This window comes from Callithrix jacchus, chromosome 10 (genome assembly GCF_049354715.1).
Source record: "Callithrix jacchus isolate 240 chromosome 10, calJac240_pri, whole genome shotgun sequence".
Lineage (NCBI taxonomy): Eukaryota > Metazoa > Chordata > Mammalia > Primates > Cebidae > Callithrix > Callithrix jacchus.
In genome coordinates this window covers 68,308,284-68,324,479 of record NC_133511.1, presented here as the reverse complement: position 1 = coordinate 68,324,479, position 16,196 = coordinate 68,308,284, and the positions used below count along the sequence as shown (strand labels likewise).

Sequence of the window (16,196 nt, the reverse complement as noted above, 5' to 3'; positions counted from 1 at the left end):
GGGACACGAGGGGACATGAGGGTACCCAGCAGGCAAGGCCAGCAATGCCCTGCCAAGGGGTGTGGTCTTTGTCCCAAGGGCAGCAATAGAGGAGCCGGTGTTAGGTGGTGCATTCTGGTACTTAGTCTGGACACCAGTGCCCTCATCCACGTCCACCTCTCCCCACCCCCCCCACCCCAGCTAGGGCTCCCAAGCCCCTATCTGGGCCCTGAGAGCAATCACAAAGAGGGCATTGCTCAGCATGCTCAGTTCACCAACTTGAACTGCCTCAGCCCCGACTTCCAGAGAGACAGTAACGATGCGGAAGCCTGGCCCTGAAGGAGGATGCCAAGAGCCCCTCCTCCAAGCCAGCTGCTGGCACAGGGGCCAGGGAACCATCCCAGGAGGGTGTGCTGAACACATGCCTGCTGGGCAGGGATGGGTGCTGGCAGCTCTGCTTTCTTGGCTGCCTCCCAGCCAGTGCCAGGAGAGCATGCCATGCCCATAGAACTTCCATAAGCCTCAGCCCAGCCCTGCAGAGCGCCCTGTCTCATGGGGGTACAGCCTAGTCCTGGCTCCAAGGATGGCACCCTCAAGGGAAACAGGGAGGAGGCTAGCTCTCCCCAAGGACCTGCCATGAGCCAGGCTTGCGCCGGGCACCCCACATATACAGTCTTTGTAACTTCCCAATAGCTCTGTTGCGCTAATGTCGAATAACAGTGATGATGTCCCAGAATAACAGAGGTTCTTATCCCTGCCTGGCAGGTGAGGAGACGACACTCGGGCTGGTTAAGTGAGAGGCACAAGGCCACACACCTAGGAAGCAAGGGAGCTGGAACTTGAACCCATGCTCATCTGACCCTGTGGTTTGTCCACTACATGAGGCCATCTTGGCTTCCCAGCCTCCACCCTGACAGGAAGGCCCCTCCTCAGGCTCCCCAGCTCCTTTTACCTCCAGCTGTCCCTATGGTCTGAGCAATGCCCTCAGGTCCTCACTCTCTCCAGTCCTGCCCTCCCGATGTCAGGGGCATCCCCTCAGGCAGCCCATCTCTTCATAGCAGGGCTGAGCATGGGCCTGGACACTTGGGTGGGGTGCTGGCAGAACCCAGAAATACAGCAGGCCCTGCCAGGAGTCCAGGTAGACACAAACTGTCTTTGGGACAGGTGTGGGGATGGGGTCAGGACGGAGCTGAGAGCTGAGGAGCTCATGGCCCAAGATCCTTTGTCAGAGGGAGGAGGCAGCAGGACCCAGCCCAAGGAAAGGCAGAGAGAAAACAGGGGTAGGAGCAGGTGAGGCCTACCCAGGGCAGCCTCAGGGGAAGGATGAGGCCAGTGGAGCTGAGCAAGGGGCAGAACTTGAACCTGCAGAGGGCAACCCAATGGCCTCGGCAGAGGGGGCTGCTCCAGAGGCGTAAGCAGGGAACAGAGGCGTAACTCCTTCCCTTGGGCACAGCCCCCGTTGCCCAGGAGGGTCTCGGCTTTGCCAAAGCCCCCTCCTCTCGTGGCTCCCTGAGTGGATGACAAATCTAGTCTTTCCTGGCAGGTGGCCGAGGCTGCTGAGACACTGCAGGCTCCCAGGAACACCATCTGTCCCAGCTCTGGGGGGAGCCCCGCCCCATGGGGAATGCCATGGCAGTAAATAAATTAATAATGGCTTTCCAGGCCCTCCCCTCCCGTCTCCCTCTGCCAGCTCCCAGCAGCAGGGCCCAGCCCCATTTGGAAACACATTCTCAGGTCTTGGCCCTGTGTCCCAGCAGGGAACCCATGCTGAGCCCCTTCTGCGTACCAGGCCCTGTGCGGGCACCTTCGTTCCCATCTTAGTAAGATGGGAAAGAGTGAGCCTCGAGCCTGGGACACATCTGGGCTCCACTGTCAGCTCTGTCCCAATTCACTTGCTGCATGACCCCTCTGGGCCTCAGCTTCGCCAAATGTGAAGCAGGAATAATAGCAGTCCCTGCCTTATAAGGGTATTGTAAGAATTAAACAAGGGAGGTGTCGAAAGCTCCTGGCACACAGGAGGGCTAATACAAGCAGCATCTTCCTCCCCTGCTCAGCTGGGCCTGGGCAGACTCATGCTGTTCTGGCTGTGGGTCCAGTTCACAACATATACGCATACACATACACACACACACACACACACATACACACACACACACACACACACAGGCACCTTCCTCTATGCCTATCTTCAACATTAGCACCCCACCCTGTGTGCTCGTCAAGTCCCCTTCGAGCACTGAAGATTCCTATGAGGCACCCCAAAGGCATGTTAGGGGTTGGGGATGGTACCCCTCACAGGGAAAGAAATGCACTGGCTGAGCCCTGCACCAGTACCCACCCAAGGGTGGTAGAAGGTTCAGGAATAACGAAAGCACAGTGCCCAGGCTCAAGGAGCTCACAGTGCAGAGAAGACGACAAGCCAGACACACAGAGTCACGTGATGGAGAAAACAGGGTGCTCACGCACAGCACGGTGGGCGACAGACAGCAGAGTACCCCGGCATCTGACTGCCAGGGCACGAGAGCTCAGAGGAGGGAGCGTGAGCGAGCTTGGTCCCGTGGTCAAGGGGTAGGGAAGACTTCCCAGAGGAGAGGAGGCTAGAGCTGATCCCCAAAGGATTTAGGAAGCTGGGGGGGGAAGAGGCCGGCGGGAGTGGTTGGGGGAGGCAGGAATAGATGAAGGGGGTCAGTAGCCAGGCTGGAGTTGCAAAGGGGAATTAGGAATGGGGAGCATGGAGGATTCTGGGGCAAGAGAGTGACAAGTTCAGGTCTGTGCATTAGAGAGAGCCTCCTGGTGGCACGTGGAGGATGGGGGAAACTGAAAGCAGGCAGCCAGTGAGTGGCTCAAGGGAGAGACAGGGAGCTTGGACCCAAGCAGGCAGCAGAATGGAGTAGGAGAGGAACTCGGGAAATACTCGGGGCAGAGAATCAACAGGGAATTGTTGGGTGAAGGTGGGGAGGACAAGGAAGGAGTCTGGAGTGATTCCCAGGTGAGTTGAGAGGAGGAATCCTCACTGGAGGACTTCCAGGTTGGGGATATATAGGGTGAGGGGAGATGGTCTTGATATGGGGGTGATCCTAGTCTGGAGAGCTGGGGCTGGGATGCGACTCCAGCCTCCCTGTCCTCCCAAAGGGGAGGGCACCACACAGACTGATATCCAGTCTGCGCCCCACTCCCTCAAGCCCACCCACTTCTCCCTCCACTGAGCTCTCACCTCCAGTCGGTCGTCTCTACTCTCTGGGGGTCCTGGCTCCTTTGCAAGGGGGTCCAGGCTGGCTGCAAAGACAAGAAGGTCAGGGGCTGAGGCTGGCCAGGCCTTCTCCCCTTCTCCCCAGCCTGCCCTCCCATTAGTCCCCAGCAAGCCCATGGACGGCCCCTCCTCCAGGGAGCCTTGCCTGGTTGCACGTCTCTCTCCCCAGACTCCCTCCTTGTTCTCTGCTTCCCATGGGCACCTCTGGCTCTGCTGTATCCTCTGTTCCTTGACTCTGAGAACAGAGCCATGTTCCTTCTTTCCACCTAGGTCTCCTAAGGAGTGAAAACGACCACCTCTTTACCCTTTCTGAGGCCTGATCCACTTCTGCTTCTCTCCAGGGAACTCCACTAGCCCTCTCTAAGCCTCAGTTTCCCTATCTGTAAACTGGGATTAGTAATGTCCACCTCACATAGTCACTGGGCCTCCACAGCGAGTTGGGTCTTTACTCACAGACAACCAAGGGGCTTCCAGCCTAGGCGCTGTGAGTCCTGGATGAATGTGAGCACATGCGGGAGCCCCCACCCCAGCCCAGTGCCCAGTCATCTGGACTGGATCAGACCCCCAACCTGTATCCCACCAGTACCACTTCCATAGCTCCCTGAATGCTGGTGGTGGAGACATTGCCACAGCAGCCTGGAGACACCACAGGGACCTGTTCACTCCTTCTCCAGATGCCCACTACCCCATGGCATTCCAAACCCCCAGCTTCTCACAGAAGCACTGCCCAGGGCCCGGCTGCCAGGCTCCTGCCCCTCCCCACCCCCACCCAACAAGCCTACCCAGGCATCGGACAGGCGGCGGGATATTCTGAGCCTGGCTTCGTTCCCGTCAGCTGCTGGCCGCCATGCCAGCCTGGCGCGGGTGCAGGGGCTGATTTGATTTGGCAGCTTCAGAATTGTGTGGTGGGGACCGGGAGGGGGAGGGGGATGAGACACCCATCCCTGCTAGTCGCTGCTAGGAAATAAACAGCCTGAGGCGCTCCTTCTGTGAGCTGTGGGAAGGGCACAGTCTGGCATGGGGGAGGCTCTGGGTTCCCTGCTGGTGTCCCCCTCTTCTCGCCTGGGCACTGGATGCCTCCCATGACTGCTGGAATCTCTGGCTCTCCTTGGGTTGACTGTAGGGGTGACCGGAGCTGCACCTGGTGTGCGGAGACTGGCAGTGTGGCTGTGGCAGGGTGTCTGGTTGTCCCACATGTCCCTGTGTCCTGCAGTTGGGTGTGCCTGCAGCTGGGTCTGAGTGTCATCTAGGGAGACTGGGTCTGTGTGTGGGGTGATGGTCTGGGTGTGGCCATCTCCCGCAGTGACAGTGGCGTGTGGTTGGGCCTCTATGAGGGGCTGACTGCAGCCAGGGTGTGATGAGGTCGTCCGTGTGCCTGACTCTCCTGTAGGCCTGGTATGCGTCGGCCCTGGCCTCTTCCTTCCCTCTGTGCAATGACCCCACTCACCTAGCCGCATCCGCAGAGGAAATGACGAGGGTCGAGATAAGTGCCTGACCCCAGGGCCATCCCTTTAATCCATAAAGCCTGAGTCTTCTTTTCCACCCACATCCAGATGGGCTACCTGCTGAGCAGCCTGGGGACAGCCCCCTCCCCTCCCCTAAGAGGAAGGAATGCCAATTTCACTGGAGAATCTCACTCCCCCGTCAGGCCTCCCACCAATCCCAGGACAGGTTCCTGCCCCCTAGCCCAGCAGAGGCACTGCCCAGAGGCTGGCTGTTGGCTCCTGTCCCTTCCCAACCCCACCCAACTTCTGGTTCCCTCTCCAGCCAATTTCAAGTGTGGGGAAAGTGGCTAGGAGGAGGGAGTCTCAGCTAGGTATTCCCAGCTCCCCATTATCCCACACCAGCCTGTGTTCACCACTCTCCTGCTCTCCCTACACAGGCCCCCCAAGCCAGAGAAGCCCAGCTCACCCCTCCTGGACACTGGAATCTGCACCAACCTGCGAATAGCCTACCGGTGTCCTGGAGGCCTGGCCTCTACAGCCGCCAGTTAGAGAAAATCAGGGCTTCGATTCCCAGACCTCCGCACAGTAGGGTCACACCAGGACCCTAGTTCTCAGGGGCCAACAGGCCAGGACTGTGCCCAAGCCACCAGCCAGGGAGGTCAGGGGAGGGTGGAGTCTGCTTTAGGGAAGACTCAGCCTCTCATCTGTCACCGCCTCCCCATTGTCCCATGTCCCGTGGGGACCTCAGGGCTCTCCCCACCCAGCAACAGGAAACTGAGCCCCTCCTGGAGACACTGAAGGAGTGGCCCCAGGACTGAATGGGGGACTCAGCCTTGCCCTTCGGGTCACAGAGAAGGAACCTAGGCTCACAGAGCTCAGCTGTCACAAAGGGGCTAGTTGGACAGAGACAGTATTCAGGGCTCCTAAGGGGCTTCCTGGAGGAGGTATCTGAGCCCTGACAGGAATAGGACACTGGGTTCCAGAGTGGTCTCCTGGTGGTCTGATCAGTTTTCAGCCGGGATTTAAAGATCCCATGATACACTTGTACAGTCTGTGTGTCTGTGTCTGGGCGTATGGATGCACATCTTAGTCATGGAGGCCTGAGCTCTAGTGTGTGTCCCAAGGACAGTGTCTGCCAGAGGCAGGGGCCAGCAGAGAGCAGGGACAGTGAAAGAGAGGAGTTGGACAAAGAAGGGGAAGAGAGGGCAGCTTGGGCTGTGGAAAAAGGCTGAGGAGAAAAGATCCCCCCACCCCGCGTTTCTGTAGGTGCCTGTGTGCTTAAGCGCTGATCATCACAGTCAGTTCTCAAACCCTGGATGCCTGATGCCAAGGGCAGTGTGCACCCATGGCCCAGCGTGGAAGCGAGCATAGCACTGGGCTCTGCCCCAGCCTACTGTGCAGCTTTGGACAGGACCTGCCCCTCTCTGAGCGGGTCTCCTTATCTGAAGAATAAAACGGTTGGACTTGGTGATCCCCTAGGGCCCTTCCAAATCTAACTTTCATTGGAAAGAGGCTTACATCCAGAGAAAGCCAGAGACAGAGACCTCACAGGGATGGGGAGGGCCCTAGGGCAAGCAGAGATGAGACAAGGGAAGGGGCAGCAGGAGGAAGAAGGTGGCAGTGTAAAGACAGGAGGGCCTGAGGAGGCACACTGCAGCCTGCAGCTGGGGAGAGGCTCCATGCCAGGGACAATGGAGCCTTGTGGAGGACTGGGGGCAGCTGTCACCGCCACACCTGCTTCTGGCCTGTGGGAGGAGGAAGACAGAGGGGTGATGAACAGAGTTTCCGCTACCTAACCTGAGTCCCCCCTCCAAGCCTGCTCCTCAGGTGTCCCAGGGAAAGTGGAGGAGGCTGTGGGCAATGAGGAACACCCAGGACTGGGAATCAGGAAGCCTGATTTAAGGCCCCATTGTGCGTGTGACCGGGGCCAGCTTTGTTCTGTGAACCTACCAGGCAGGGAAGCCCTTGGACCCATGCAGCTGTACTGGGCTTCCAAGGACCCATAGGGGTGGGCACTCTAGAAGGAAACCCTCCCCTGCAGCCTGGACCCCTCCCCAGCTCTGGCCTGGGTGCTGAGGCCATAGGAAGGACCCAGGAGGCAGCAAAGGACTGGATGACTGGGCTGTGGCCTCGCACACAGGGGAGGACCTGCCATCACTTCTAGTCCCTGACCTGGGACTCCCTTCCTTGACCCCTTCTCACCGCCACCCTCAGGGCAAGGACAGGGTCTTCCATCCTCAGACGACGGCATTCCCTCCTCAGGGCATGCCAATGGGATGCCTCTGGCTGTCCTGGCTTCTGCCCTTGTCTGAGGCCTTTGGACACGGGGAACTCGCAGGAGGTTCATGCACTTCCATGTCTGTGTCCAGGAAGTATTCATATCCTGTTTCCCCATCAGGCTGTCAGGGAATGCCTCTCCTTCCTCCACTGCTGCCATTTCTGCCCAGAGACTTTGTGGGCTGGGAGGAAAGGGCAGTTTCTCCTCTCTCCGCCACATTCTGAAATGGTTAAGGAATAGAGGCCAGTATTGAAGGAAATGACCCCCTTACCCTGCAAGCTTTGGGAGTGGCAGATCTCTCGAATGTACACTCACCAATTCTGTTGTGACAAGAAGATAGCCTGTGTGATCCAGGTTGAAAAGGTCTCCATTCTCCTCTAATGCCAGCCCAGCCTGTCCTGTCCTCCCTCCCTCCCTGCGGGTGGAGGGAGCGACCACCATCCTGAGCTATCTGTCTCCATTGCTTCTTGTTATGTTTTTAATAACTGAACATTGACATTAACAAGGCAGGTGGTTGCAGTTCTTCCCAGCAGCCCCGTTTAGAATCATTGAATCATCAAACCATCAAATCCTAGAATCCTATATTCACAGAATGTCCATATCTCCAGCTCCTAGAGCCTCAGCATCTTAAAGTCACAGAATGTCGGAATCACACAACCACGCATCAACACAGCCGTGGCTGGGAGCTGAGAGGCAAGGAATGCTAGGATTGCCCCAGTTAGAGCCCCACAAACTGACAATTCCAGATTCTCCAAATCCTACACTCCTAGAGCTAGAGCTCATATATCCCATGGATATATTGACCCTCAACCTCCTCCTTTTACAAGTGAGAAAATGCAGCCCAGAAAATGGTCCTGTGCAAGAATACCAGAGAGTTGGGGCCCAGGAATGCAACTTAGAGATTGCAAGATCGGACCTCAGTATTCTGATGCTTCGGGAAACAGCACCGCTTTTCTACTCTGAAATACCAGTATTTGTGTGGGGGTGACACTGTGCTTCAGCTCTGCCTGTGCCCCTTTGCTCTCACCCCCGGCCCTCTACATTCTTCTGGCCAGCCTACCTTCCCCATACCACAAGCTCTCAGCCCCTCTTACCCTCAGCTCCCGCAACTCACGTGCCCTGCCTGTCTCCCAGTGGCAGCCCCTAATAGAGGCAACCATGGATGGGAGGCATGCAAGGCCAACTCCCTTAGGGTGGGGGACAGGAAAGGCGGAATGCCTGCCCCCTGAAGCCATCAGCCAGAGTACAGGCTCCGCAGAGGAGGGGCCCTGCCGGCTCCTCTCCAGGGAGCTGAACAGGAAGGTCCTGGAGCTGCAGGGGGTAGCCACATCAGAGGCAGTGGCTTCAAGGGAGCCGGATCCGAAGTTTAGGGGAAGCAGCTGAGGCTTACAATTTACATTAGAACAATCACGTATGTTTAGCATTTTCATAAAGTTACATTTTTACTCATTTTGGAATGCACTCAGACATTTTTGGATTCGAATTTTATTAAGTATTACATTTCACAGATTGTTTTGATTATTGAATTCTGAACACTCTTTGCCCAGGGCAGATCCTGAGTTCCCCATGTTATAGGTGAGGCTGTAGCAGCCCTGATGGCTTCAGATCTCCCTTTAGCCTCCAAGCTCACAACCTCCTTGGTGGCTTTTCTGAGACCTGTTGGTCCTTAAAGGGACCTGACACATGCCCAGGCATCTGCCACTAACCCCTGTCTACCCTCCTATACCTCTCAGAGACTGCACAAAACCCACCCAGACACCTGGGTGGGGCAGCGTTCTCCTCCCTTCCCCTTCATCTCCACAGCTGGCCAGCTCCTTCCACCAGCCCTCCGGTCCATTCTTCAGCCATTTCCCTGCCCTGGCCTCATCACCACCCTCTCGCCTGGACCACACCAGCCTCCCCCTCAGTCTCCACCTCATGGTCCAGAGAGCTCCCAAACATGCAGATCTGATCTGCCACATCCCTTCTCTCAACTCTTCCCCCAGAGTCAGTTTCTCTCCAGAACATGTCCAAAGTCCTTAACATGGCTTACAAGTCCTGCAAACTCTGGCTGGGCCAGCTTCACCAGTCCTCATCCCTGGGGCCCAGCCATCTGGCACCTAGAGGCCTGCTCCATGGAGTGGCGCTGCCACAGGCTCTCCTTCCCCTGTCTGACACCAACAAACCTTCACAGTAACCATTCTCTCCCCTCTGTCCAGATCTTTCTTCTGGCTTGACCCTTGGCTCTCAGTTTAGATTTGTTTCCTCCTGGAAGCTCCCCAATGTGGTCCTCACTTCCACACTGGGCTGAATTAGGGGTCCGTGATCTATATCACCATGGCCCCTGAGTTTATCTCCCTCTTTGCCCTCCCCTCACACTCTACCATCATCACTCCCTGCCTCCCTGCCCCCAGCCCCCAGCCCTAGTACCTAGGTCTGTGCCACCTGCCACGGGGCTGATGCAACATTGCTCAGGCTTGGAGGAAGGACTGCATCTTGCTCATCTCTTCCCACCCTCTCTGCTGGGCACATAGCAGGCCTTTACTAGTGTCCACCTAGGAAGTCCTGGAAGTACACATGTGTGACTCAGACAGGAAGGGTGGGGTGCTCAAAGGAGGTAAGAATCCCTGGGCTGGGTGGAGCTGGGGGCTTCCTGGAGATGGCATCTGGGAGGACCCTCCATATGTCAGTCCAAGGCAGCAACTGGGGACAGGCTGCAGGAAGTGCCCAGGCCAGCCCTAGGACTGGCAAACCATCACAGCAAACCATCAGTGGAGGACTAGAGTCTGCAATGAGGGGGACTCAGTGCCTCGAGCCCAGGGGAGAGGACACTGGAGGAGCTGGCTGTGCATTCAGAGAAGACTTCCTGGAGGAAGAGCTACTTCTGGCTGGTGTGGGACAAGGAAGAAGATAGAGATGAGTCAGGTTGGAGAAAGTACTGAGGGACAGGGATACAGAAAAGAAAGCTCTGTCCCTTCTTGTCATTTACCCTTAGGATGTCAAGATCAGGGAGGTGGGGATGGGCAGAAGGAGCAAAGAAGACTGAGGCAGAATGAAGATAACATCTCAGTGCCGATGCCATGATCAGGGCAGGCATGGATAGCTAGGGCTGGCAGGGAGCAGGTCCCCAGCTGTGGCTGGGAAACATTTCCTGTCTCCTTGCCAGGGGGGTCATTAATAATCGTTTGCCCGCCACAGGCAGCAGAGGCCAGCCAGAGAGCAGCATGGTGCTGGAGCCAGAACCCAGCCTGGCAGCAAGAAGTGCTGTATTCTGACACCTGCCACCCTGCTGTGAGACCTGGACCAGCCACCTGAATTCTCTTGGTCTCTGGAGCTACTGGTGAAAGAAGGGCCTGAGGAGGATGCTGCCTTGAGTACCCTCATCCACTGGGCCCCAGTTTCCTTAGATGGAGCTGGGCTGCCAGCCCTACAGGGTAGTTCCAATCATCTGATGATAGATGTGAGCATCTGGACTCTGCCAGACCCAGCTCAGGACACACATGATGGGTAGAGGAGAGACCTGGGCCCAGCCTCTGCAGAGCTCCCATTCTGGCAGGAGCCAGACCCCAGACCAGAGGGTGCACATGCGGAGCCCCACAGAACCACGTGCCCCAGACTGAAGGAACACAGAAGGGAGGCCGACTGACAGCATGACTGAACACAGAAGGTAGGAGCTCCATGAGGCCAGTTTGGTAACCACCATGACCCCAGCCCTTAAAACTATATCTGCCTGGTACACAGCAGGTGCTCCATGAAGGCTTTTAGACAATTGCATAAGTTATCTGTTAAATGAGACATTTGTGAAAGGACCTTGGATTTTGGAAACAATTACATAAAAGATGATGACAATGACAATGTCAGTGACAATGAAGATTATTCCAGCCAGAGACAATGGGACAGAAAAGGAACCGTGAAAGCTTGAGAAGGCTAAAGGCCCAGGGATGGCCACCCAAAGCCAGTGTTACCTGGGGAACAGCCAGTTGCTTTCAAGATCCCTTTTACCAATCAGGCCAGACCTTCCTCAGTCCCAGGCTGCATTTCTCTGCCCACCCCAACACCCCCTTCAGGGCCCAGCTCAAGCCTATTCATTTCAGAGAACCTTCTGGAATGTGATACTGCTGCGTTGACCCCAGTCCCCTTCCCAGACTGTCTCAGACTTCCCTGTGCCTTCCGATCTCAAGGAGTCTTGGATGTTTCTTCTCTCAAGCACCTGCTGGGAGGCAGCCCAGTTAGGGTTTTCCCATAGCTCTCTCTGGAAGGTATGACCTCTGTCCTACATACTGCATCTCCCTCATCAGACTAGAGGGTCCCAAAGGTGTGACCAGCTCTCTCCTTATAGATAAGTGTCTCTGTGAGGACAGGGACTATTTCTCCCCCATCAGATGTGGGGTGAACACAAATAGAGCTACATCAAGGTCTTCCTGGTTTTCTCCATCAGGTTTCCTACAGCCACACAGAGAAGGGGCAAGGGCAGGTGAACCTGGAGAAGGGGGTCCTTGGCTGCTCAGCCCCACTGACATGAGCCAGGAAGGGCGCTGGGCCACCATGGACCAAGACTGCATGATTGGCTAACTCCAAGCCCAGCCCAAGCTGTTCTTATACCAAGGGGAGCCATCAAAGACACCACCCAGGCCTTACTGCCCGAGCCATAGCCTCCCCTCAGTGGAGCACGAGAGGTATAGTAAACACAGTGACCTTGCTGCCACGTGCATCCTCTCCACACCCTTCTTCAAACCGGGGCCCCAAACACCAGTCAAACTGAGAGGAAAAGAACAAAGGTTCCCAGACTGTGACATCGCCTGCCGCCCGTCTGTCCAGCGCCTGTTCTGCCGGAAACCCAAAACAAAGGCCTTGGTCATGGCAAGGAGGATGAAGGGCAAAGGGTAGGGGCAGCTGGGGCTGGGGGGGCATGGAAGAACATTCCAGGGCATCTCTAGGGACCTGATCAGGAGGGGAGCAAGGACAGGATGGCAGCCAAGCCCTCCTGCACACATGCGTCACTCCACAGACATTTATGGGACACCTGCTATATTCCACACGCCCCAAATGTTACAGAACTCACTCCTCACACACACCTCATGCACACACTCCCACCGCAGCATATTCTACAGTCCTCAACACCCCAACACACACACCGCTCACTCACTGGCCACCCCCGCCCCTCCTCACCACACACACACAGCTCACGGGGAGAAAAGATCACATAATCCACACCTCACACCAAAAAGTCACACAGCTCACACAGCCTCACTTCGCACCACACTCACACCCTGTCTCCCACCACATGCCTCACACACCTCACCTCCCCAGCCACAGGCCTATGCGTCCAATTAAATTCAACACACACGCCACCTAGACAGAGACACACACAGACACAACCTGCATTGATAATGTGCACATCTAATGTCACACGTTTGTGGCACACACAGCCCCTCAGCCAGCTCTGCCAGCCCACTGCCTCCTCCCACCCCACCCCACTCCCATATGCACGTGTACACGCACGGGCACACACCCATATAAACACACACACACTCTCACACACTTATCAACTGGCTCCTCGCCTCAGACCCCTCAGCCCCTTGCTTCACCCTTTCCTGTCCAGAATTGCAGGAGCAGCCACCACACAGACACATGATGCTCAAACACCAACACTCAGGTCCCAATATCTATATTCCCCAAGCAATCCCAGGATGTGCCACAGTGACTCTAAGCCAGCCACCCCGGCTCCAAACACATTGGCACACACATCACCCCCTGCCCCAACTCATCTCTGACAAGACAACCAATGGAAGCCATCAGGCCCCTGCAGTGGCCCTTCCTGGCCACACGACAGCCAGCAACATACACAAGCACATATACAACCCCATAGGCAAGTTGCTCCTACAACAACTCCACTGTGCAATGATAGCCATACAGTCACAGACCACAAGTTCCCCACACACGACAGGCATACACCCAGCTACCACTCCACAGCCACAACACAGCCACACACAGCATGAAATGCCATAGACTCACAATCCTCACACTTCCCTTCATCTCCCCACAAATAATCCCACTCGCGATGACACATTCATATATGGCACAACACACATGATGACACACAAGACACACCCAACACATGCAACCCAGGCCGTGCTACACACACAGAGGAACACACACAAACACATACACTCTAGACCCATCCAGCTTGGACACATCCCACCACAGGTGACTGACACCAGGTTGCAGTCTACGCTTCCCCATCCCAAGCCCCAGCCGCCTCTGCCAAGACCAGGGCAGCAAGGATGAGGGGCTTTATAAGTTACAAAAGCCAGTGCCCACCACATCATCCCCCCACCACCTCAGATCCCTGGGCACCACCTGAGGGCAGCACACTCCACATTCAGGCCTTTCCACCTGAGCCCACACCATGCCATGCCAAGAACATGGGGTGCAGGGGAGGTCCTAGGGACACAAGCACTGCTCACTGAGCCTGCCCCCTCCTCATGGCTAAGCAGAGGTAGATTCAAGAGGAAGGGGTGACTACAGAAAGAGACCCCAAAGCAAAGATAGAGACCTAAAGAAAATGGGGAGAGTGATCAAGACAGACCAAGAGAGGTGGGCATATGGGGCAAGAGACCAAAATAGAGAGAGAGCCCAGAAACACTTGAAGAGAACCCAGAGGAGAAGCCTGAAGGATAAAGTGGGACTGCTGCACCCAGAGAGAAACCAGAGGAGGGCCCCTCATGGGTAAAGACTCTGGGATCTCCAACACAGGAGGGAGGGCAGGGATCGGGCAGTGGGTCCTGCAGAGGAGACCAGCGAAGCCCCGATGGAAGGAGGATTTGGACTCTGGGGTCCGGTCCAGGCTGAGGACTGAAGTCCAGATGTTTGGGTGGGAATCTGAGCTGGTGCCCAGTTGAGGCTGTGGAATGGAGGTTCGGTACTTGGGGTGAGGCTGGCTCTGAGGTGGGGTCCCGGAGGATAGCTGGGGGTTCCGGTGCTCTGGGTGTGCCGGGAGTCCCACATATATGGTGAAGGTTCCAAGTCCTGGGCAGGGGTCCCCACTAATCTAAGGAAAGGGAGTTCGAGGCTTGGGCAGAGCTCTGTGTGCACTGCAGTCCCATCGTGGACTGGAAGCTCAGTGCTTGGGGTGGAACCCCGGATCCAAATGGAGTTCGGAGTCTGGGGTGACGTTTGGATTGAGAGCCAGGGCATCAAGGGCTCTTGGTCTGCGCTGCCGTCCCAGCACTGGAGTAGAATTCGGAACTAGGGGAGGGGTCTCCTCCCTGAGAAGGGTTCCGGGGACTCGGGGGCGGGTGGACCGGGCCCGGAGCTCTCCGGACACCCCGTTCTCCTGGTGCCCAGAGCGGGGCCCCCCTACCTGCAGGCTGTCGGCGCATGGCTGCGGCGGCGGTGGCGGCGGCGGCTCGTCCGGCTTGAGGAAGACCTGCTGGCCCCGCCTGAGGAATTGGACAACAGCGATGAGGATGTGGTGCAGCACCAGGACCATGCTCGCAGCCGCCCGCCCGCCAGCCGGCCCGGCCGCTGCGCTCGGTCAGCGCGTCCGCGACAGCTTCGCCGGGTCCGCGCGAGTGTCCGCCCCGGCCCCGCCCTGGCCCGCCCCCCGCCCGCCCCCGGCCCGCCCCAGCCCCGCCTATGTCCCCCGCCACCGCGGACCGCACCTCTCGGCCCGTCGGATCCTCCGACCCCACCGGACCCCCCGCCGCCGTCACCCCGCTTCTCCCTCCGCCCTGGGTTCCCACGGCCCTTCCAGCTTGCCTGCTGCTGGGACCCCGTCGGGAAGCCGGCTTTCAGCCTGCGCTCCCTGGCCCTTGCCCAGTCGCCACTTCTCTCGCATCTCGCAGGGGTCGTTCTCAGGGCCCCCACCCTGTCTGATCGCACCCTGTCTTCCCGCCACCACTTTGGGTCCCGGGCCAGCCAGAGCCCCAGGCGGAGACCGGCGCAGTGGGGTGGGGTGGGGAAGGAAGGAGAAGGGGAAGCGGGGCAGGGGCCGCGGACACCGCAGGAGCCTCGGGCTTGCTCCTCTCCCTGGACCCAGGAGGAAAGGGAAAGTGGGGAGAATGTTGGAGGTCGCTCCGAGTCGGACAGGCCCCCGGAGCAGTCTCCAATCTGCGAGGGAGACACGTGTGCACAGACACGGAGCGCACACACAGCGGCCGCTCCTGACTGGGCCCCCAGGCCTGGGCGGGCAGGTCTGCGTCGGCGTCCCCGGAGCCAGAGAGGGTGCAGGCCCCAGGGCCACACTGTCCGCAGTTCCGCGGTGGGACCCGCGCGCCGGGAGCGCGTTTCTCCGCAGAGCGGCTTCTGGATTCAGGCGCCTGAGGCAGCCGCGACGCTCCTGCGCCCCCTGCCGTCCCATCGCGGCGGCGCAGCCGGCCTCAGTCGCCGGCTACCCGGAGGGGCTGCGTGGGGGTTCAGCAGGTCACTGGGGTCAGCTCCCTGCCAGGACCGACCTGGTTAGCCTCCGCTTGGCATGAAAGCGGCTGGGGCGGTGGGACAGCTCTGGACTGTAGGGTGTGCTTGGGTCTTGTTAGGCCTTTGCCAGCGACTTGCTGCCTGACCTTCGTCCATCCCCTCCCCCCACTCCTGGGCCTCAGTGTTCTCATCTCCCTCACAGGACCCCCAGAAGGATCAAACCCGGGAATGGCGAGAAGGCAGAGTGCCCCGACAGCCCTCACTGGGTCCTGACCTGAATCTGCTCACCCCCATGCACTGCCCGCCCCTCTCTGTGGCTCCCCTCACCAACTCTTGAAGAGTGACTCAGTGAGCCCCCAGCCTCCTGGCCTCCCAACCTCCCTAACTCAGTTGGGTGATTCATCGGGGCCCTTTCTCCCTGGGGAGCGATTTCCTCAATGTTGAGTCACTGTGCCCAGTCCTGGACACAGTCCAGGCAGCTGGCACATAGCCTTGGCAGAGCCCGGCCACCCCACCAGCTCAAGGGGCGGCCCTGCATGCTAGCATTTCTCCAACCTTTCTTTCTGAGGCACTCTCTGGCATGCTCTCCCCCACTCATCCTCAGCGGCTCCCTACCACCAGCACAATATAGCCGGAGCCCTCAGCCTGGCGGGCCAGAACCGCTACAGCTGAACCCGCACTTGTTCATCCAGCTCCAACTCCCCTCCCACCATTCCTTACACTTTTACTTCTTGCTCTTCTCACATCAGTGACTGACTCACTCTCACCTGCAGGCCTCTGCCCATGCCGCCCTGCCCCCAATACCCTCCCACATCCTCTCCTCCTGCCTGTCATTTAGGGGTCATTT

At 57.9% G+C, this 16,196-nt stretch overlaps 1 protein-coding gene across 15 annotated transcripts in view; it reads right to left on the bottom strand.

The window, feature by feature from the left end:
• PDE2A (phosphodiesterase 2A) overlaps positions 1-16,196 on the bottom strand; it is a 104,005-nt gene that overhangs the window by 53,727 nt on the left and 34,082 nt on the right. For 3 of the 15 annotated variants that reach the window (XR_013523259.1, XM_054241949.2, XM_035264142.3), the window contains exons 2-3: positions 14,295-14,373; positions 3,194-3,255 (exon numbers count right to left, since the gene is read on the bottom strand). Coding sequence is in view for 11 of the 15 variants with exons in the window: in XM_054241949.2 (XP_054097924.2) it covers positions 3,194-3,255; positions 14,295-14,313 (81 nt within the window). In the remaining 4 variants the exon portion in view is untranslated. Of the gene's footprint in view, positions 1-3,193; positions 3,256-3,374; positions 3,505-4,011; positions 5,353-14,294; positions 14,491-14,692; positions 15,251-16,196 lie in introns of those variants that run through there. The other 12 variants (XM_078340286.1, XM_054241947.2, XR_013523258.1 and 9 more) reach the window with 9 other exon arrangements.